Raw genomic sequence first — 20,964 nt, forward strand, 5'->3', positions numbered from 1 at the left:
GACCGTACATGACCATTGCAATAATTCATCTCCATCAGACTATTCGAGACAGTCACCATGGGTCAGACTTTGTCGGAGCCCGTCGTTGAAAAGGTGCGGTTTTTGTCTCCCCCTTCTCCCCACTACTTGTCACCTGTTCTTCACTACCTGCACTCGGCGGCGCGACCCACTATCAAGGCACCGGATCTACCTCGTTAATTGCGTTTCACTCCTCACAAACATCCTCTCATGATTACGGTGGACAACCGTGGCTAATCAAAGTTTCCAAAGTTATCCGACAGTGGCGCAGATGACTGTGTCCTGTATGGCCTTTCGGCCATGCAAGGATGGCGCATAAGTATGGAAGATGCACATGCTGCAATACTCGACCTACAACCCGAACAGAATGGACAAACTCTGAAACCTGCTCCCCCTGATAAACGTCTTTCGTACTTTGGAGTCTACGATGGGCATGGTGGTGAGAAAGTGGCCCAGTTCGCGGGTGAAAACATACACAAGATTGTGGCCAAACAAGAAGGCTTTGCCAAAGGTGAAATTGAGCAAGCACTCAAGGACGGGTTCCTGGCAACAGACCGTGCAATCTTGTCAGGTCTGGATTTTCAGTTCTCTGGACAAGAAGATTACTAAGAATCGATATAGATGCCCGGTATGAGGACGAAGTCTCTGGCTGCACTGCTTCGGTCGGTGTGATCTCAAGAGACAAAATATGGGTTGTAAGTGTCGACCATTGGTATTTGTCAGTCTCATACTTCATCTGACTATCCCAGGCGAACGCTGGTGATTCCCGCTCAGTACTCGGTGTGAAAGGCAGAGCAAAGCCTTTGTCATTTGACCACAAGCCACAAAACGAAGGTAGGCAATTCTGTTCGTCACACCAAAGCTCGTTCTGACATATGCACAGGCGAGAAGGCTCGTATTAGTGCCGCTGGCGGTTTCGTCGATTTCGGTCGTGTCAATGGAAACCTGGCCTTGTCACGTGCTATTGGTGATTTTGAGTTCAAGAAGAGTGCTGATCTTTCACCTGAACAACAAATCGTCACAGCTTTCCCTGATGTGATAACACATGAAGTGTCGAGTGACGATGAGTTCCTCGTCATCGCTTGTGATGGTATGGTCAATCAAAGCATGAGATTCGGCGGCTACTTACCTTGCACGTGTAGGCATCTGGGACTGTCAGTCATCGCAAGCCGTTATTGAGTTTGTTCGCCGAGGCGTTGCTGCAAAGCAGGAACTGCATCTTATATGTGAAAACATGATGGACAACTGTCTGGCTTCCAACAGCGAGACTGGCGGTGTAGGCTGTGACAACATGACCATGATTGTCATTGCCCTTCTCAATGGAAAGACCAAGGAGGAATGGTACGATCTTGTTGCCAAACGTGTGGCCGATGGTGATGGTCCATGTGCACCACCAGAGTATGGTAAGTCCTTCCAGTACTCCCAAGGCGGGATTCTTTGGTCTAACGCTGTTCTATAGCTGAATTCCGTGGCCCCGGAGTGAGACATCAATTTGATCATGACAGTCCTGATGATGAGTATGAGTTAGATCTAGACCATCGATCTAGAGGATTCGGCGGTCGAAATGGCCGGATTATCCTTCTCGGAGACGGCACCGAAGTATTGACCGATTCAGACGACGCAGAAATGTTCGACCAAAGCGAAGAAGACAAGGACACAGCAAACCAGGTGAAGAAAGAGACCCCCGACACTTCCGACTTGGACTCGACCCGGAACGAGCGAGAAGGAACGCCAGGCCCGCAATCAGCCAGTGATGACAACAAAGCATCTAGCCATCGAGATGCATCCCATGGGCCCGGTACCGAGATCAAAGCAGTTGCTGATGAAACAGTGGAGAAGAAAGCTGCGTGAGGGATGGATGTAAAGGCAGATCCAGGCAGATCAAGTTTCATCACGAATCAAGATACCCCCCTGACCCCGTGCTTGTTGATGAAGTGACGGATTAACGGAATTCCGATGTATGACAGACCAGAACCATATCAAAGCCCAAACACATCTGGGCTGCCGCCTGGTGGTGGATGGGTTATTGATTTTCATGTTAAGAGCTACGAGCTAGGAACAGACGGCTACTTGCACAAGGTCCTTGTAGTAGATAACGATACATGACGCGTTTTGGCGAGTATCAAGGCGTGTCCAAGTCATGTTCCAATACAGAATCACAGAGCTTTATTGTCCAGGACTTTCGAGCCATCGATCTGCGGCAACCCGTGCCACAATACGAGAAGCTATTCGTATCATCGTATGTGCCAGTGCCACACGGCGGATGATGATGGTGATAATGACGTTAGATGTGGCTGTGCTTTGAATCGGGGATTGTGGCTGTGACGGCTGGGCGAAACAGATTATTGGCAGGATGTCGAGTCTCAAAAGGCCGTGATCTCGACCTTGAAGTCGACCCGTATTCCACACGCCATGGCCTGAAACATGGCAAAGTGCAGACCAGCATGACGTTGACTTGCAGCTTCCAGTTTCCTCGCATCGAAAAAAACAGGGAGAAGAGGACAAAAGCGTACTCGTAGCAGCCGTGAACGAGCACATGTTCCAACATTTGCCAACTGGCAATTACCTCACAGGCATAAGCTTTCGTCGGCCGGCCTGCTTTGGGCACCACTGCTACTGGCAGTCGGAGGGGGTTCCTCACCAAAAACCGCCCTTTAACTTTATGGTCTGGTCGGGCTTCAGCTCCAGTGGTGCCATTTGCTTTGCCCATCTTGTTATGCCCTTAGGTTCATCCCCTCCCTCTCAAGCTCTCCTCTCCGTGTGCCCCGTACTCCGTATTATTATTGTAGCCCATGCCTATCTGAATATTATTATTTCAACCTCCCCGTGCCCACTATTCTCCTAGTATTCCATCTCTCCACCGTGACGTTGGAAATTATTTACTCCTTCTTGGCACTGCTGGTGTGATCTGATCTCATCCTGAATCACCTCCTTCCTCACTCAAACAACTTCTCTTGTCGCGTCGCCCACACGTTCAAATGCAAACAGACTCAACTTGCTGACTGGTCTGGTGAAGCTTGTGTCCTAAACATCATCATGTCTTCTCCCTCATCTACCGGCTCCGCAAAGCGGAAACGCACTTCTGCCTCTGAGCGACTGAGGTCTTCCGCAGTGGAGCTGCAGCAACCTTCCTCCAGAGATGCTTCTGGCGAAGAGCTTGCCGATTCTCCTTCGGTCAACACTCGAACTCGCAAGCATGCACCCTCCCTCTCAAATGACCTCAACGTGCCTCCTAGCAAGCGCGCACGCACACGGTCGGGTGCCAAACCTGTCGACACCAACGGAGCTGCTATTCCAGACGTGAATGTCGAGGGTTCTGGAGAGTCCTCCAGTGCAACCGAGGACAGCGATGAGCTCGAGGAGTCGAGTGGAAAAAGCCAGAAGCAAGCCGATGATGGTGGAGACCTCCTCATAAGTGTCCCGAAGGCTGGCTTGAGAGATCCAATAGGTGGCTACAAGACAAACCCTCCTCCTGAAGGAAGGCCAGTTCGAGTGTACGCCGATGGAGTATTTGACTTATTCCATCTCGGGTTGGTCGCACCATTCCATTCTGCTGTGGTGACATACTGACATTCTTACCAACAGACACATGCGCCAACTTCAGCAAGCCAAGACTGCCTTTCCTGACACCTATCTGATTGTCGGTGTGACCGGGGATTCAGAGACACATAAGAGAAAGGGTCTGACCGTACTGACTGGCCGCGAAAGGGCCGAGACCGTCGGTCATTGTAAATGGGTCGACGAAGTTATCCCCAACTGTCCTTGGATCGTGACACCAGAGTTTCTGCACGAGCATCAAATTGACTATGTCGCACACGATGACGAGCCATATGGTGCCGACGAAGGTGATGACATCTATGCACCCATCAAGAAGGAAGGTAAATTCCTCGTGACGCAGCGGACCGAGGGTGTGTCTACAACCGGCATCATTACAAAAATTGTCCGAGATTACGAAAAGTACATTGCTCGACAGTTGAAGAGAGGAACTAGTCGTCAAGAGCTGAATGTCAGCTGGCTCAAGAAGAACGAACTTGATATAAAACGCCATGTCTCGGAGCTCAGAGACAGCATCAAGACCAACTGGAGCACCGCTGGAGGCGAAATTGGCCGGGATTTACGGCAATTCTGGCAGAGTTCTCGACCAAACAGTCCATCCCCGTTTAACAGACAACTTGGTGATGGCCTGAGAAGTCCCAGCGCTGTCAGTGCCCTCGACCATCTGAAACACTTGGAGGTTCCTGGTAGTGCCGAGAAACGAAGCGACTCACCTGGTAGAATCAGTCGAAGTGAGGATTTCGCCGCTGGTTATAGTCTTGGTCTGATTGGTGGCGTCAAATCTTGGGTAAGTTCATTTCTATCACAAAACCTGTTAAGGGCAAGCTTTCTAACGCTCATTTCCCAACTTAGATGATGCGACGTCGACGATCACTACATGATAGTCAAGCCCCAAGTCCCGAGGGTAGTGAGACCGACGAGGCTAGAAGTCCACTTAGCCCCGACGGAGACTCTTACTTCAGTGGTCTCAAGACACCGCCGGTCCGTGGCCGCAAGGGAAAGAGCAAGAGCGACCTTGAGGACGAGCAATTCGAACGTGAAGCCTTGGACGTCCTGCATTAACCTGTCCACCACAACTTTGTGCAGTTTTGAGACTTCATCGGGATCTTTGAGCTTGTCTCCAGTCATTACAAAACACCTCGATCGAGGAAGGTCATTGCCCAGTCTCATCATTTGAGCTCCCTCAACACCTCATGCTCCTCGAGAAAGCTCTCGGACTGAGCTGTGGGTGCTTCCCGCGCTGGAAAGCGAGCACACGGGGCGTCGTCTACATTGTTGGTCTTAGCACTCGTTCATTTTCTTTCTAGTGTATCAGTTAATTCACTCCGACCGCCTCCCTAATCAAACAGTCTAATATCATACACGCAGTGGCACTTGTGGGATACAAAAGGGGTACAGCTTTCAACTCAGCGTTGGGAGTTTGATATTTTTATCTTTCCATGTTCAGATCTTTTTCGATAGAAATGATAGAATTAGTACAGAAAAGCATACATACTTACATCATGATACTTCCTTCCGATTACTGGTGTGATAATCTAATCTGACTGAATTCAGCTTCTGCGATTACGAGCCCTAGATTAAAACGATATTGTCAATAAGCAGCTATCATAGTTCAGTGCACAACTTGTTGATGGAAAATATTTGTTTTGTCATTCGTGCCTAAACAGGGCATCTATTGTTCTGGCGGTTTTGATTTTCGTAAAGCGCCTCGACCGACCTTGTCTAATGGCAATGGCAGAAGGGGGAGAACAGTCCATGTTTTAAAACAAGGGAAAAGACTCTCTTCCGTCCCAAGTCATACTTCGATCGATGAATGCCGGGGGCTGTGAACTTGGACCCCATTCCCGATTTCATCCTAGGAATGGAGGACAAGGACCCCAGCTCATGCATTCATTCATCTCCATCACCGTCCATGCTTGACCACCTCCACGACTCCCAATGCTTTGCTGACTTATTTTTTTGGTAAACCCTGACTCCATGTGCACGAGGAGAGAGACACATGCAGTATCGTGATACCGTCGTTCCCTCCAGAGTCGTCGTCGTTGAAGAATGGTCGTTTCGCGAGAGTGAAATCGTCTATGATCTGGGCTTTTCCTTCTTCTCCTTCCACAGAGCGCTCAAACCGACACCGGAAACCTTGACGACCTTGAATCGCACACCGGGAATATCACCCTTGGCTTTGCCCTTACGACCGAAACCGGCGATCAGGACCTCGTCGTTCTCATCCACAAAGTTGAGGCAACCATCGTTGGGCACTGCGAGGCCAAAAAAAAGAGTACGGGTTAGCAGTTATATTCTTCCTCTAATTTTTTCACCACGAGAAAAGTTTCCCCTGGGGACAGAACATACCGAAAGCAGTGACCTTCTTTCCGTTTTTGATCAGCTGGACTCTGACGCACTTTCGAATGGCCGAGTTGGGCTGTTTGGCTTCGACACCGACTTTTTCAAGCACAATGCCCTTGGCGTGCGAGGAGCCACCGAACGGCGATGACTTGTAGGCCGTTCCGAGGAGTCGCTTCTTGTAGTGGAGATCGGCCCATCGACCCTCTTTGCGGGCGGCGACGAGCTTTCGTGCGGCGTTCAGACCACGGGGCTTGCCTCTGTTTGTCATTTCTAGAGCGGTGGTAAGATGTTAGCTTTGAGATTTCCCTCTTCTGTTGTGCGTGGGATTCGATAGAGATGTGCGTCTGCTCTTCCGGAAAAGACGCAGATTGTGAATGGGATGGAGAGTGTGGGAGTTGTTCGATAGGTTGTGTGGGATCTGTGGAAATGGGATCTGAGATCGAGAGCGTGTTTGGGAGATACGTACTGGCGACTGTGACAAGCAGGTATTGATAGAATGGGAATTAGTGGCGCTGAGGTCGTTGTCGATTCAAAGGTCGAAGTTCGCTGGCTTAAGAAAATCAAGTGTCTGTGGGAGCGCCAAGACTGCGGTTGGAAATGCTTTTGGTGGCTGTTTGATGGCAGCCCGGACCACATAGCTGTCTCACGTGACCTTACTTAGATAATCAATCAATTATCACGTGTGCTGGCTTGGTAGACTACGAGTCTCGTTCACTCTCTCACTCGATCAACAATCTCAAGGCTGTCAACCCAGACACCCATGATCTTGAGGAGATAGTCCATCTCATTGCGGCGAGAGCCCGCTCTCTGCCTGGAAACATGAATTCATCCGCAAGGAAAACACCTCAACTGGAGTTACCGTCGCCCTTTGATCAACGACCCAAGCTCAACACGACAAGGACGGCGCACCGCTTACCTCCACCGGCACTCTTCCAGGGACCTCCATCCAAGAATGCCTCACATATCTCTCTCGTCCTACCGGGTGACCGAGGTGCGGGATCAGACACAGATGCACCATCACATCGGATTATGCCGCGACCATCAGGCGTCCCACAAGCGACATCGTTCTCGGGACCCGCACTGCGCCAGCCAGCGACCGAAGCCGACGACCACCGCGCCGAGAGTCTATGGGCAGAGATGCAGAAGACGCTCGCCGATGTGGAGGTTTCAGCGATGAATACCTCACACGTCCTGGGTGCTTCGCACGCCAAAGCCCTTGAGGATCTGCGAATGGCGCAATTGTCCCTGGCGCATGCATGGGCGAAAAGCGAAGCAGACGAGCTGAACAACCATGACAACGACTCCGACGCTGAAGAAGCCGCCACCGTGGCCTCAAGCTCCTTCGGCACCAAACCCAGCCCGGGAAAGGGCAAGGCCGCCCATGCAGAAGGGCAAACCACGGCGTTCACGAGCAATAAGAATCTGGAGGAGGAAACGGAGCGAGACATCCACTTTGCACGGAAGAGGCGCGAGGCCAACGACCGCTATTTTCAACAGGTCAATCGTGGCGTGCTGGATGTGGTGAACAAGCTGGACGAGGTAGCTGGTGCGATGCGCAGGGTTGAGAGGGAGTCGAGAGAGATCTGGGATGAATCTTCTGGCGATGAGGATGTTAGTGACAGTGAGACGGGTGGGTCTGGGACGGACCATACGGGCTTGATGGACAGTCCTGTCATTGACAAAAAGGAGCGAGAAAGCTGAGGTATCTACCATTCTGATATTGGAAAGTGTTCGAATGTCCGATTGTCTTGTGCGATTGAGCAGATAGCATTACGCTGTTTAGCACACTTCCGGCAATCACGAAGGAGAAAAGCTCTCCACATGGAATACCACACAGTTTGCCGGGCTGTCGGACGACAATTATATCACAAGTCCAGCTTCGGAATTCGGAGCTCTGCAACGGTAGTACATCTAGTATCTACTGGAAACCGTCGCAGAGCATGGTTGTGCCCGAGTACGCTAGGTTCCATGGACCACAAATACTGCTTCGAAGTTCGCGTGCAGAAGCCAGTCCTTGATACAGCCATGAGCACTACTTACGTGGGATCTTATATGGCACAAGCAATTCTTCCTACAATCCTTACTCCAAGACAAAGATTGGGACTATTTGTGGGGCTATTGTGGGTTAGCCAACCGTTGCGGACAAGCGGTGGAGGAGGTGTTCCTTGATGACACTGGGTCGGAGGAGAGGTCTTCTTGAGATCTCTATCCTCAACGATGTTAAGGGGTCCAAGACGATGCATGAGCCTAAATAGCTATTACCATCCCTCTGATTTGGAACTGCATCGGGTAGAGAAACTGGAGGGGCTTGCCATGTTCAGACGTGGTTTGGTAACGCTACAAGCTGTCTCAAAATGAGATCGCTCGGAGAAAGATCAGACGTTCAAGTCAATCAGCAATAATCAAAGTCCGTGATAAATGTGTATATTTAGGGTGTCATCGCAACGTATAAAGATATTCTATATCACGATGATTGAGTCAGCCATTCTCAGGTGCTGGTTTCAAATTATGGTCAGTGTGAGCTTCTTCCTCATGGCTGTCTTTTCCCGGTGAAAGCCACTTGGACACCCACCCTCTATTGCCACTCTTCTCCCGACTGGTCTGGTCGTAACGACTCGCTCCTGCATCGCGGGAGTTCGGCCTTTGGTTTTGACTCTGGACTTCGTCATTAGCGAAGCGCACTGATGTACTTCGTTTTCGCGCGTGTGTGGAGTCTTCATCCCCTGGTCTACTCATGCGTGGTTGTGGTGCACTGCTCTGTCTGTGCTTTGCACCATTCGCAACGTGTTCTTCCGAGTCACCAACTCCATCATCTAACTTCCGCGGTTTTGAGCCTGACGAGCTACGTCGACTCCCTATCGATACAGCCTGTGATGAGGCAGAGTCACCCCGTCGACGATTTTTGAAGTTGTGGCTCATGAATGGAGACGGAGTGCGTGGCAGGGAGGCAAGGTAGTCTGGCTGACTTTCCTCATCATCAAGTTCAGCCCATATTCCCTCCGAATTTGTCTCTGATGGTGTTCGTAGTGTCAATCCTGGTGGTCGAGACCGTCCGACAAGAAGTGGAGTTTGCTCATCGATAGATCGCCTCGATGGTGAGGCTGAGCCCCTTCGCCGTCCTCCTGGAAACAACAGCGGCTCTCTTTCTTCGGAAGGAGATTGGACCAAACCCATTCCAGGTGTCAACGGAGTTCGTGGAGGCAATGCCTGGTGAGCTGCTTCTGCTGGGGTAGTATCATCCAACCTCCAAGACAAGGACAATACACCGCAGAGTAGAATCACAGTCCCCAAAGCAACGAACCCAGCGTGCAGAGGAGTCAGCCTCGAGGCCTGTTGAAAGTATATCAAACCATCTAATATCGCAATGATATTATAGATGCAAAATACAAATGGGTATAATACACTGGTGCTGCAAAAAAGTAGCCCCAGATGTAGATAATACAACTGGGTCAAGGCAAAGAACAACAAGGCAACAAGTATTAGCCATGATTGAAAGCGGTTGAATTGGTTGTTATGGTCAACGATAGTCCTGACCAGAAGCTCGACAGCAGATTTTGCAACGAGGAGTGAATGAGCGGACAGAATGCCTGAAATTAATGCATAACTCAAGCCACGGATGAGTCGGAGTCGGCCAAGGCGCAACTTCAGAGGCGGAGGAAGTTGAGCCGTAAATGATCGTGGGATCGTGAGCTGAGGTAAAGAAGGTCTTCGTGGAGATGTGCCTTGGGTCACAGTGGATGCGGATCGGGGTCGTTCTGATTTTGGCAGACTCTGGGCAATATACTGGTGAGATGACCAGATTTTGAGTACATGGGCGAACAAAATTGTTCCAACCACCACAACCAAAGTGCCGACCATCCAAATGATAAAATCACGCTGATTGAGCAATTCGAGAAGCTGACCCAAGCTGTGAGCGGGCTCAGCGATCGCGCCAAACGTAGCGATCAATGCGGCGCCGGAACACGTCAGAACGGTTCCAACAATCGAGAAACGAGTGAAGGGTTCGCCCAACAGCAAAGTGGCGAAGGCGGTGTTGAAAACCAAACCCGAAGCTTGCAGTGTTGACAAGACGGGCAGGGGAAGGGTCGTGATCTGAATAGTACTACCGACTAGGTTGGAGACGACAAACATGAGCATCCCTAGCTGCCATTTCCTTCTTTTGTAGGCAGGACGCCGTGTTTCTGGCAGATCTTTTGCATCTTCGATGAGATGGGATTTGCGCTGGAGGGTAAGGCCAAGGGATTGAATTGAAGTGGAGAGGAGGCCGACAATGATTCCGATCTAGCTAATTGTTAGTATAGATGCTCCTGCCACAAGGGACGATAACAAGGGGGACATACAGCAACGCTCCCTTCAGGCGATATGTCACCGAGTTGGCCCATGGTACGGGCAAACGGACCGTGGAGCTAAGGAACGGGCTGGTAAATCGCAAGTGTCCATGCGCATTGAAGTTGATGGTGGAAGCGCTAGCAAGCGGAGGGGCATTTTGGAAGTTGGATCATGGAGTGAATGAGATATTCCGATACATAGTACTAGAAAGGCGAAGTAACGTGAGGCAGGGGAAAGAGAGGCGTGGAGGGAAAGATGGTGGTCAGTGATGACAGTGGTGAAGTTGATCGTAGGGCGAGGGTGACAAGGCTCAGGGCTGGCGGAAGAGAGAGCCTTGCGTTGGCAGTAGTAACGGCGATGCAGTGTAGGCAAGTGCAAGTGCACGCATATGCTTGCATCTTGTGACTTCCTCTAGAATAAAAGTGACGACACGACGGTTCCGCAAGGGGTTTAGTCCCGCCTTGGCTGATCTCGCCAATCACAGGCGTGCTGCGGCAGAACGAATCACCGCCTCTATCAATCCTGGGGCTGCCAGTGCTGCTATCGCTACCAAACTGCAGGTGTCTGGAGAACGAGTATTTATTTCTCTCTCAAAACCGACCGTTGTTGTTGCTCCTTCAAAACGAACAGAGAATCCCTTGGCAGCTATCTAAAGAGTAATCACATCCGTACTTGGGAGATCCCCCATACCTTCGGGACGCCCCTGCCATTAACACCTGTGCCTGCTCCTGCTTCACCAGTACGAGGTGCCAGTGCCCCGAAGTACCCAACCAAGCAAACCTCAGCTTGTATCCATTGAAACTCGCACAACCCCATAACCCACAGCCATCATGTCGTCTCAAGCTCTCTCGGACGACCAGGTAAGCTTCGTCATCCACCACCTGCGACAATCAGAAAGGACGCTAATGTACCGAACCCCTCCAGGTCGCTTCCGAGTTGAAGAAGATGACTGCCTTCATTCGTCAAGAAGCCCTCGAGAAAGCTCGAGAGATTCAACTCAAAGCCGACGAGGAGTTCGCTATTGAAAAGTCCAAGCTTGTTCGTGAGGAGATTGCCGCCATCGACAGTCAGTACGAGAAGAAATTCAAGCAGGCCTCCATGTCACAACAGATTACTCGCTCTACCACCGCCAACAAGACCCGCATAAAGGTCCTCTCCGCCCGTCAAGCTTTGCTAGACAAGCTGTTCGAAAATGCACGGAAGAAGCTAAGCGATGCTGCTACAAAGAGTGGAAACTATGAGGAGATCTTGAAGGGTTTGATCCTCGAAGGGTTGTATATCCTTGCGGAGAGAAAAGTCAGCCTCAGAGTAAGGAAGGCCGACAAGGACAAGGCTCAATCAGCCAGCAAGAAGGCTGCTGAAGAGTACAAGAAGAATTTTGGGAGCGAAGTTGAAGTTACAATTGACGAGAAGAATTGGTTACCTCAAGATTCGTGAGTCTCGCGGGTGATTTTGGTGTTTCCACACCAAGGCAACTGACTAATCGCTAATTGCTTTCTTAGGGCTGGAGGCGTCTTCCTCTACGGTAGCGGCGGCAAGATCGAACTCAACAATACTTTCGAAGAGAGGTTGCGCATGCTTGAAACGGACGCTCTACCTAGCATTAGAGCTACACTCTTTGGAGAGAACCAGAACAGGAAATTCCGCGACTGATCACAGGTCTAGGTGGAGAATGTATACAGGGTCCAGAAGGAGTTCGGTGGTTCGCTTGAGGTCCAAATGTCCTCATGCTCAATAGGTGCTGCTACTAGTTGTTGAGGTGAGATGGGTCAACATAGAAACAGAATTCATGTTATTGATATGCGAAAGAAACCAGAAACATCAGTGTTGGCCACTTCCGATAATCTTTTGACCATGCCCAGTTTTCTCGCGACACGTTGATGACTTGTTTCTCGACCTTGTCCGCATGATGGAGTCATAGCCTACAATGACGTGAACGATCAGGTATTGAATCGATATTACCACCGAACACCACGCTCATAGAGGCTATCTATAGCTCAACTTAGGCTGTACTAACATGCAAGTTAACTCCCTCCCTGGCGCGAAATCTGCCCAGCCACTGGGTATCATCCTGCAGATCTAAGAACAGAACAGAGCAACTCCCGGCCCCCTGTCAGGTAGCTCGTAAACACCTATCATGCAATAGTATTCAATAATGGTATCCGTACCCGACTCAGACAGTCAGCCTAAGCTAGGCCCAACTGCATACGGATTGCCTTCTCTGTCTCCGACGGCTGAGAAGTATCGGACGTGACGGGGCTGGTCCCGCTACTGGCGGTGATGGCACTCACGTCGTTGGCGGGAGTATGGGGGTCTCGGTCTGTGTTCCCTGGTAGTCTAGAAATATGCATATGCGTGTTATGTACTTCATGTCTCTTGGTGCCTGGTAATGATGCATCGGTGCGTTGTCGCGACTTCTGCGCGTGCCCGTCTGTAGCGGGCGACTCTGTCCAGGACGCCGCGATCTCGCTGTTGTCTGCCTCTTTCCCCTTGTCCTTCTGCCGGTCGAGGAAGTTCTTCAAGAAACTTCTCCCTCGGTCTTCTGCCCTGACTTCGCCGCCATCTCGTGTCTTCCGGGTCTTCTCATCAAAGATGTTTTTCTTCGGTCTGACCTCGGTGCGCACGCTGTACAGCAGGCGGAAGTGGAGGGCTTGCAGCACATCTTTCGCTTCGGTGCGGCTCATATGCGAAGCACCCGTGTCAACGATGGCGATGAACGTCGATCGGACGGCGTCTGCGAGTCGGTCCACAGCTCTGTTGAATGCATTTTCTTCGCTGTGTGAGAGAAAGCTTCCAGGGCGGCCGCCGTCGCTTATTGCCACATCTAGAAGGTATGATGATGACCGTAGGGAGACGTAATCTAATGGGTCTGAGCTCTTGTGGCGACTGGTGTTGAAGGACGGAGAATTGGCGATGAGTTTCGTCAATGAATCAAGGTTGACCTCGAAATGATCAAGCTTCTTTGTTTCCAGCGTTTCGGCACCGAAAAGAAACTGTTGAGCCAGAGTAATGCGCGTTCGACATGCGGTAGGTGAGACTGGGGCAATATGTGCAAGCAACTGGGCTTGAAGCAGCGGTGTTTGGAGATGCCGCCCAACATCATTGAGCATTCGTTCTACGACATGCGACTGTACATCGGTGTCTTTGAAAGATAGTATTGTCGATAATAGCTCTTCCACTTTGCCAGCCACAAGCCCGTCGCTCATCAATTGTTGATCAATAGCTAATCGGCAGGTAGTTGAGGTCAATTTGCCCAGTGCAGCAAAGTCCATATCTTGGGCAATCGCTCGAAACAAATCAAGAGCTGCTAGAAGATATCTCGAATCTCGTCTATTGGGTTCTTTGGTGGAATAGTGTCGAGGTTCGATGGCTCCTGAATCTTGCAGGCTTGCGAGCTCCGCACCTAAAGTCTGAAAGACGCGGTTAACGTCTGCTGTGCTGATATTAGTTCTCGTCCATGCTGCGCTCGCTTTCGATAGACAATTGATATATGCCTGCCTGGCTGCATCATGCGGCTCGGTCACAACATTCTGAAATGTCCATCTCAATGCAGGATCGTCCAATTGGCTTCTAGCCGCAAGTTCGACCATGTGTCCTGAGAGATACGCCCTGGACCTGGATCCATCATCTCCAGCACGCCAAAGACCGTGAGGTATGCTAGGTAGGGGAAAGGACTTCACTGGTGGTGGCTCGTCCGTCCAGTCGTTGACGCCAGTCCGACCGAAAAAGGAAAACGATTTATCCGTGTTCAATACTTCCTGACGCCGCACAGCAGTCAAAAGCCTAGAAACGCCATCGTCGCCGTCTTCTGTCATTGCAACTGCAGCAAGAAGATTCCGATCCACTTCCCACTTCCGATCCAATGACTGTGGCTTGGTTGATTCTTCGTAATGATTCTCTGCTTTCTTGACTTTCTCCTCAGTCTCCTGGTCGTCGAAGTGATCTCCCAGAATACCTTGAATATCGAATTTGCGGGCATTTTGTTGAGCATATAGCGCTCGCAGCTTATCTTTCCCCACTAAGGGATCAGAGCGCCCCCTTGTGAATAAACTCAACGTCTTGATGCGCTCTGCCTCGTTCCGGTCCTCATCGATGTCCGGAGAGGACGAGCACGAGGTCACTTGCTCAGTCTCTCGACTACCAAGGATATCATCTAGTGAGACTAGAGAGTCTGTATCTTCGTCGGAACCGCGAACCTCAACTACCTTTCCGCCCTTGACAACCGTTTGCGTCGATCCAGGCAAATCAGCAAAGTTGAAACTGTGAGACGATGGCTTCGTCGCAGCATGGTTCTTGGCCTGTGGTCCAAAACGCGGGGCTTCTTTATATGTGGTTGCTGGCCGTAATCCAGATTTCGGGTGAGGACTGCGGATAGGTAGAGATGCTCTGGAGCCGGGTGTTGAGAGGGGAGAAAACAAAAGCCCCGATGGCGTTCGCTCTTGACCATTGTCTCTATGCCTTACATTCTTCGGTGTCCTCGTGGGAGAGACATCTCGAGAGAGGCTGCTTGTCGGTGGTGCTGGCTCGTTCGATGGCGATGGTCGCTTAGTGGGGACACTGCTTTTGGTATATGGCCGAAAGAAGTCAGAGATTGGACGTTTCTTTGCCGGAGAAGGCATGGGAGCAACTGCAGAACATAATCAGACAAAACAAGATCAATAGTACTTCCAGCAAATAATCAGAAGATGAAGACAAAGGTTCAGAAGAGGCGCCGTCAACGAGACATGGTTCCTTCGTTGCTCTTTGGTAGTAGATTGATTGCCTGCAACGCGCCAAGTTTCCGCAAAACGCGTAACGTCAAGTGGTTTGGCGATTAGGGCGATTGGGGTGCCTGGGAAGTGCCGGGGCTTGCCTGGCCACAAGCCCGTACACGCCTATACAAGCCTACGGAACCCTCCGAAGGCCCGGCCCATGGAAATGAGGGGCACTGATAGTTTGTGGCAGGTTTGGCTTTTGATGGGGTTGTTCAGGCATCGATATCAAAAATTCACTCACCTTTTGAAAGCTCCCGTCGGAGTCTCCCAGGCGATGCGTGTACGCCCATGACGGATGACAGCCAGTTTCATGTGCCTTGGGAGCTTTGGTCGATCCTGTTGTTCCTCCCAAAAAGTGCGTACACAAATCCTACCTGCATTGTGTTGTGTTGTCGAAGTGGTAAGTTGTGCGTAATGAGTCCAAAAGTTGTGGTCACCGTCATCTTTGTCCAAAAAGGAAAACAAGCAATTTATTTTATTGTGATGACAACCAGCAGGCACGAGCAGGCTAGAACAAGTCTCGCGGTAGTTTCTAGAAGATAGATACGAGGTACTACACATGCATAAACATCAGGCTTCCTAACGCTTTACTGCAATGCAGACCAGCATTTTCCTGCAACTGTCCAATCTCAAAACGAACCGAGCTTTCATACCAAAGGTCCAGCACAGCAGATACAGGATCGGTTATGGAAATATTTTCTACCATTCCTGAGAGTACCAGTGAAGGCTCTCATATCATAAGCAGCATCTCAATCAAATTGAGACCCTGCGGGTTGAATGGATGACTAGAGGTGCCTTTGTGAGAGCAGATTACAGGTCTGGATGCGTATTTCTTCATAATAAGGACTGAGAGCACTATGCTTCTGTAAGAATAGTCGACTGAGCAGGTAACATTTCAGTGTGCTTGTATGTAGCCTTTTATCATGTAGACATGAACGGACCTAATGAACGTGCAGAACAGTTGTCGACTGCTGAAATTTCAATATGAAAAATTTACTACTGCGAATCTTAAAGCATCAAGTGGCTGCAAACGCGATGCACGCTCAGGGCGATTCACTCCGCCGTAATCATCACTGCATTCAACACTGCCCCTGGAAGCATTTCGCAACGCAGCTCTGAACGAGTGATGTATCTGTCCAAACATTTCCGTTCCGAGTTGGAGTTAACGTTAATTCGTAATTGGTATCGAATCCTCCAGCAGACCAGGCCGTATACCCTAGGAATACATCGGAATTACTCGCGAGGTAGCTGAGCTCCTGACAAAGGAATTGTGCGCAGTTTGCATTGTTCAGACCACCAGTTTCGGTGAGCAGAGCAAAACGACCATTTGATCGTAGATAGTTCGCCAGATTCGAAAGGCCTCCTCGTCCATAGTTCGTCCCGACATTATTGGCAACGCAGTCGCAATTGCATCCTGAATTATTGGAATCCAGATATTCGTGGACCTCAAAGACCAGCTTGGAAGTTCCTCCGGACGGATCTGTGATGCCCATCAATGCTGGACCAGAACCATCCGAGTTTGAGGGGAGGTAGGTGTTTGCATGCGTCCAGCCCTTGCCTGGAAGCAGAATCATTTGCGTTATGGCTCCTGCCTGGCGGATAGCATTGACCGCACTCTGGAGCGTATCAGCCCATCCAGTGATACTGATCACTCCACCGTTAGGTGAGTTGCAGCTCTCATCATGGGGTTCGTTCATAAGTCCAAAGGCAACTCGGCTCTGTGAAGCATATTTCGTGGCCAGTTGAGACCAGATACTAGCAAACTGTACAGCACTGGGCCCATCTTGCCCTATGATTTTGCCGTTGAACCGAGCATAATTGTGTAGGTCGATGATGCATAGAGAAGCCCCAGCATCTAAGCATCCTGAAACAAGCGAGTCGTAGATGGCAAAGTTCTTTTGGCTTAATGTGTTCACACTAAGATCTGCTCCATCAAACTGATTGACAAGATATTGCCATGACACCGGAAGTCTGAAGGCGTTCAGCTTGTCGTCTTTGACGAAATGATTGATCTGCGCGACGTAGTTGCTGGGGTCGACGTAAGGAGGCTGGGTGATTTTTCCACACGTATCATAGGATCCGAAATCGAAGCCGGCAACGTTCACTCCACCAAATTGCAAATGACCGCCCGTGGGGGTTGGCGTGGAAGAAGACGTTGCGGCCACGGTGGGTGGTGTGGATTGTGTTTCGGTTATCGCCGTGGACATGATCGCTGTCGCTGTACTTGTAGTAGCACTTGTGGAAAGAGCGCTCGCTGTTACGCACGAGTGAGAAGTTTTCTTTATTCCTATATCTGAACAGACTTACCACTTGATGGCGAAATGCATTGCCAATAATAGTCATTGCCATATAAACATGGCCAGTTGTCGTTACAGCAAGTGGCACCACTCCAACCAATACCACCGCACTGGCCCCAGTTCGTCGCGCAGCTCGATGGTGCTGGGCTGGTGGCTGACACAGTTGTTGCTGTGGGAGAACTCGGCCCGGCGACGTCACGCGGTGGAAGACATTGGGAGTAGTAGTCGTTGTTGTAGGTACAGGTCCAGTCCGATTGACAACAGGATGCCCCATTCCATCCTATACCACCACATTGCCCATATGTTGGGCTGCATCTCAAATCCCCAACGTAAGGTCGACACTGCCAGTAATAATCGTTCTCATATTGGCAGCTAGAACCAGTAGCACAGCACGTCTCTCCTGCCCAGCCGATTCCACCACATTGACCGTATATCGCATTGCAGCCTGGCGAGGCTGCTTGCAAAGGGGTGAAATACAGTACAGCTAGAACAAAATGAACACCTGCGTACCTGGTCCACGATGTCGAACCCATCTTTGATCCGGACATTTCGATGCACGCAGAAGGAATGGAAGACGTGTGTTGGGTACCACGCTGATGCAGATTTCATCCGAGCCAGACCGACAAACATCTCTTATATCTTTTAACCCCTTGATCCAACATCGACACCCGCCATCAACCCTTTGAATCATGAACACAGCTTCTTTCAAGCCAAGTCCTGCAATGCAAATTAGCGAATGTTGACAGTCCTGACAATGGAAGGGCTGGAAGTTATTTCGACATCGTGCTCGGACCTTCCTACGGCTAGTACCCAAGTCCCGGAAATTTGGTACTTGAGTCAGGGAGTTCTCAAGAAAAGCCGTTCGCGTGGATGATGGTGCCACGGACTCCTAGCACGTCTGCAAACTGCTCATTCGCACTGGGTCGCACAAGGAGTAAAGCGATAAGCATCGAACACTAGATCATTCTAGGTTTCGATTGACATCTGTGACATCCATCTGGTCACAAACACGTGCATTGCTCGAACTTGTGTGCTTCGAAGTCCCGATTGACTATCCCACAGAGCCTTAAAACCATTGCTATCCGTTCCGACAAGGCATAGCGTCCCCGACCCCGAAGTAGAAGATCACTCTTGCACATTCATAATCTGCGATTTGATCCAGAAACATACATTGGAAGGCTCGCTTGACAACGATACCACGCACCGACCTTCGCCATCCTCATCAAACCCCGGCTTTCTTCTCGCAAGATTGGACTTCGTCATCACTTATCAGCTGCAGTACGCCGCGCCTCGACGCCAGATGGCCATCGATGTTATTTCACCTGGTACATGAAGGCATGGTGTAGTCATTTAGCGTGATTTAAGCGAAAGTTTTGTGAGACGTTGATGCTCCCCGAGGTGACGGCCAAGACAGATTATCGAGAACCGAGGCTATCAAAGAACTTAACTAGGGGCAGCCAGTAGCTGTCAGTCTGTCACACAGCGCCCAACAAGGGGCTAGATTTCAAGTACCCACTAACTAACTACGAGTACGACTCTTTCACATCTCGACGCCAAAACGTGCACAGGCGAAATCTAGACATAGTATTGTTAATGTCAAGCTGCTGATACGGAGGCTCATCGCACTCTGTGGCACCTTCTAGTTATTCTCACAACGTAGACATAGACACCGGCCCGCTCAACAAAATGGCAAAAAGCACACGACTTGGGAAGTGAAGCGCCACGTTAAGAGTTAACACCAACAGAGAGTTAGACAGCGGATCTTGTAATTTTAATTTTAAACAATTCCTGACGTTGAAAAGAGCGCCCACTAAATATGAAATCTGTGCTAACCACTAGGCCACTCATACTCTACAAGAAGCGGATGCCTGCCTCCAGATCTAGGAAGTTCTTAGAGTATGTGTGGAAAGGACAACGTTGATCTAGGCACGGTTGGCACCTCAACAACAAGGAGACCTCGGGAGGTACTTGACCATTTGGCCTCAGACGATGCTAACATGCCTAGGTACTTAAAGTCCGTCAAAAGCCTGCCTCCCCAATGGCTCGATATGCGGCGGCGATATAGGCCTTCCCTCTACCGGATCCAATGCCCACAGCACTCATCTTATTCATCACATATGCAATCGTCAAACGGCGATCCAAGTCCATTACAACAAACGACCCGCCATACCCACCCCATGTACAAACACGCCTACCAACGGGCAACCATTCAAGGATGGTGTCTTTCATAGGCAATGCGTACCCGATGCCCCAGCAAATCGGGGCGTTCAACACCAAATCCGTTCCAAAGGCTTGCTGGCGAAAGATATGGTCGATTGTACTCGATGACAAGAATTGTGTCTTGCCCACTTTGCCATTTAACGAAATCACCGACATGATCCGAGCGATGGCTGAGGCATTGCTGTGTCCATTACCAGCACCCCATTCTGACTTCTGGAATATCTCGGTATTGGCAAAAGCGGCATGCATTGGTGGGTTTGCGAATACTTTGTCAGCCATCGAGACCTCTTCACCCGGTGGAGGTGGGACACGAGGAGCAACACCAGGTGGTGGAATGACAGGCGACACGCGAGAAAGATCTTTCTCCAGTACCCCGAGCTGAAAGTCAGCTTCAAGTGGTCGGGCAATATCTTCTGCAATGAACGCTGTCAGTGATTTTCCGGACACTCGACGTACCAACTCGCCGATCAGCGGCCCAAGTGTGAGAGAGTGATACCCCGACGCTGTTCCAGGTTCCCACCATGGACTATCGGCTGCCAATAAAGTAGTTGCCTTCTCGACATCACAAACATCTTCTAGGGAGACTTGCTTGTGGAATCCAGGTAATCCGCAGGTATGCGATAACACATGCCGAACCCTGATGTCCAGTTTTCCATTGGCAGCAAATTCCGGCCAATACTTGGAGACCTTTTCGTCTACATCAATGAGACCTTGGTCGACAAGTTTCAGAACGGCTAGTGCGGATACCGTCTTCGTCGTTGAGAAAATGCAACTGATGGTGTCTCTCTCCCAAGGCTTTGACTTCCCTGCATCCGCATATCCTCCCCAAATGTTGACAACATCTACCCCATCAAGATTTACCGTGACAGAGGCGCCTAGCTCTTCCTCTGAATTAATAAACTCCTCAAGTTGGGCGGCCACCCCTCGAAATCCTTCGTCACAGTGGCCTTTGATAGTACTCATCTCGTGAATGGAAGTACGCTTCTCCAAAAGATAAAACAAAGCGGAGAGCATCACAAGCCTTTGATTGTTGTCATGCTTAAATCTCCTGATCACCCCACCTCGCTCCTCGTTAGTTAGGGAGCATTCATGTGGGGCCGGCAGATCGCATTAGGCTTATGCGATTGTTCCTCCGTTCCAGGATCGCTGGTTCGTCATCGTAACGATCATTCTGAAGCTTCCATTACGCGTCGTCGAACCTGACATACTAGTCTTCGTGTGCCGATGCTCAATGTGAGATATTTTTATGTTGCTGAACAGAACAGGTTGAAGGGCGTGACCCTCCCCGGAATTGAAATGGCACGCCTAACCCTCATGTCCATAGTGAAAACCCTGAATGGCACCTCATAATATGTTTCGGTATTACTACAACAGATTGAGTAAGCCCCAGGTGTGTACATTTTGTTCCCTTTCACGTCTTTCGAATGAGCCAGGGAGTTCTATTCATG

The 20,964-nt window shown here is 50.2% G+C and overlaps 9 protein-coding genes across 9 annotated transcripts; 4 read left to right on the forward strand and 5 right to left on the reverse strand.

The window, feature by feature from the left end:
* Positions 1-57: 57 nt before the first annotated feature.
* On the forward strand, positions 58-1,869 carry LTR84_000544 (uncharacterized protein; the record flags this gene model as incomplete). Its single annotated transcript, XM_064844174.1, has 7 exons — positions 58-93; positions 271-589; positions 640-713; positions 768-852; positions 902-1,108; positions 1,161-1,421; positions 1,478-1,869. The coding sequence occupies 7 exons, from the start codon at positions 58-60 to the stop codon at positions 1,867-1,869; spliced, it is 1,374 nt and encodes a 457-aa protein (XP_064712034.1).
* Positions 1,870-3,054: 1,185 nt separating this feature from the next.
* Positions 3,055-4,635, forward strand: LTR84_000545 (uncharacterized protein; the record flags this gene model as incomplete). The annotated part of the gene is made up of 3 exons (XM_064844175.1): positions 3,055-3,548; positions 3,604-4,360; positions 4,426-4,635. The coding sequence occupies 3 exons, from the start codon at positions 3,055-3,057 to the stop codon at positions 4,633-4,635; spliced, it is 1,461 nt and encodes a 486-aa protein (XP_064712035.1).
* Positions 4,636-5,649: 1,014 nt separating this feature from the next.
* RPS23 (40S ribosomal protein S23) lies at positions 5,650-6,184 on the reverse strand (the record flags this gene model as incomplete). The annotated part of the gene is made up of 2 exons (XM_064844176.1): positions 5,650-5,828; positions 5,923-6,184. The coding sequence occupies 2 exons, from the start codon at positions 6,182-6,184 to the stop codon at positions 5,650-5,652; spliced, it is 441 nt and encodes a 146-aa protein (XP_064712036.1).
* Positions 6,185-6,735: 551 nt separating this feature from the next.
* Positions 6,736-7,617, forward strand: LTR84_000547 (uncharacterized protein; the record flags this gene model as incomplete). Its single annotated transcript, XM_064844177.1, has 1 exon — positions 6,736-7,617. The coding sequence occupies one exon, from the start codon at positions 6,736-6,738 to the stop codon at positions 7,615-7,617; it is 882 nt and encodes a 293-aa protein (XP_064712037.1).
* Positions 7,618-8,394: 777 nt separating this feature from the next.
* Positions 8,395-10,298, reverse strand: LTR84_000548 (uncharacterized protein; the record flags this gene model as incomplete). The annotated part of the gene is made up of 2 exons (XM_064844178.1): positions 8,395-10,197; positions 10,257-10,298. The coding sequence occupies 2 exons, from the start codon at positions 10,296-10,298 to the stop codon at positions 8,395-8,397; spliced, it is 1,845 nt and encodes a 614-aa protein (XP_064712038.1).
* Positions 10,299-11,075: 777 nt separating this feature from the next.
* On the forward strand, positions 11,076-11,898 carry LTR84_000549 (uncharacterized protein; the record flags this gene model as incomplete). Its single annotated transcript, XM_064844179.1, has 3 exons — positions 11,076-11,105; positions 11,170-11,678; positions 11,748-11,898. 3 exons carry the CDS (start codon positions 11,076-11,078, stop codon positions 11,896-11,898), a joined length of 690 nt encoding a protein of 229 aa, XP_064712039.1.
* A 533-nt stretch (positions 11,899-12,431) lies between these two features.
* LTR84_000550 (uncharacterized protein) lies at positions 12,432-14,971 on the reverse strand (the record flags this gene model as incomplete). Its single annotated transcript, XM_064844180.1, has 2 exons — positions 12,432-14,872; positions 14,965-14,971. 2 exons carry the CDS (start codon positions 14,969-14,971, stop codon positions 12,432-12,434), a joined length of 2,448 nt encoding a protein of 815 aa, XP_064712040.1.
* Positions 14,972-16,078: 1,107 nt separating this feature from the next.
* On the reverse strand, positions 16,079-17,206 carry LTR84_000551 (uncharacterized protein; the record flags this gene model as incomplete). The annotated part of the gene is made up of 1 exon (XM_064844181.1): positions 16,079-17,206. The coding sequence occupies one exon, from the start codon at positions 17,204-17,206 to the stop codon at positions 16,079-16,081; it is 1,128 nt and encodes a 375-aa protein (XP_064712041.1).
* A 2,109-nt stretch (positions 17,207-19,315) lies between these two features.
* Positions 19,316-20,479, reverse strand: LTR84_000552 (uncharacterized protein; the record flags this gene model as incomplete). The annotated part of the gene is made up of 1 exon (XM_064844182.1): positions 19,316-20,479. One exon carries the CDS (start codon positions 20,477-20,479, stop codon positions 19,316-19,318), a length of 1,164 nt encoding a protein of 387 aa, XP_064712042.1.
* Between the last annotated feature and the right edge of the window lie 485 nt (positions 20,480-20,964).

Source organism: Exophiala bonariae, assembly GCF_035927105.1.
Source record: "Exophiala bonariae strain CCFEE 5792 chromosome Unknown scaffold_1, whole genome shotgun sequence".
Taxonomy (NCBI): domain Eukaryota; kingdom Fungi; phylum Ascomycota; class Eurotiomycetes; order Chaetothyriales; family Herpotrichiellaceae; genus Exophiala; species Exophiala bonariae.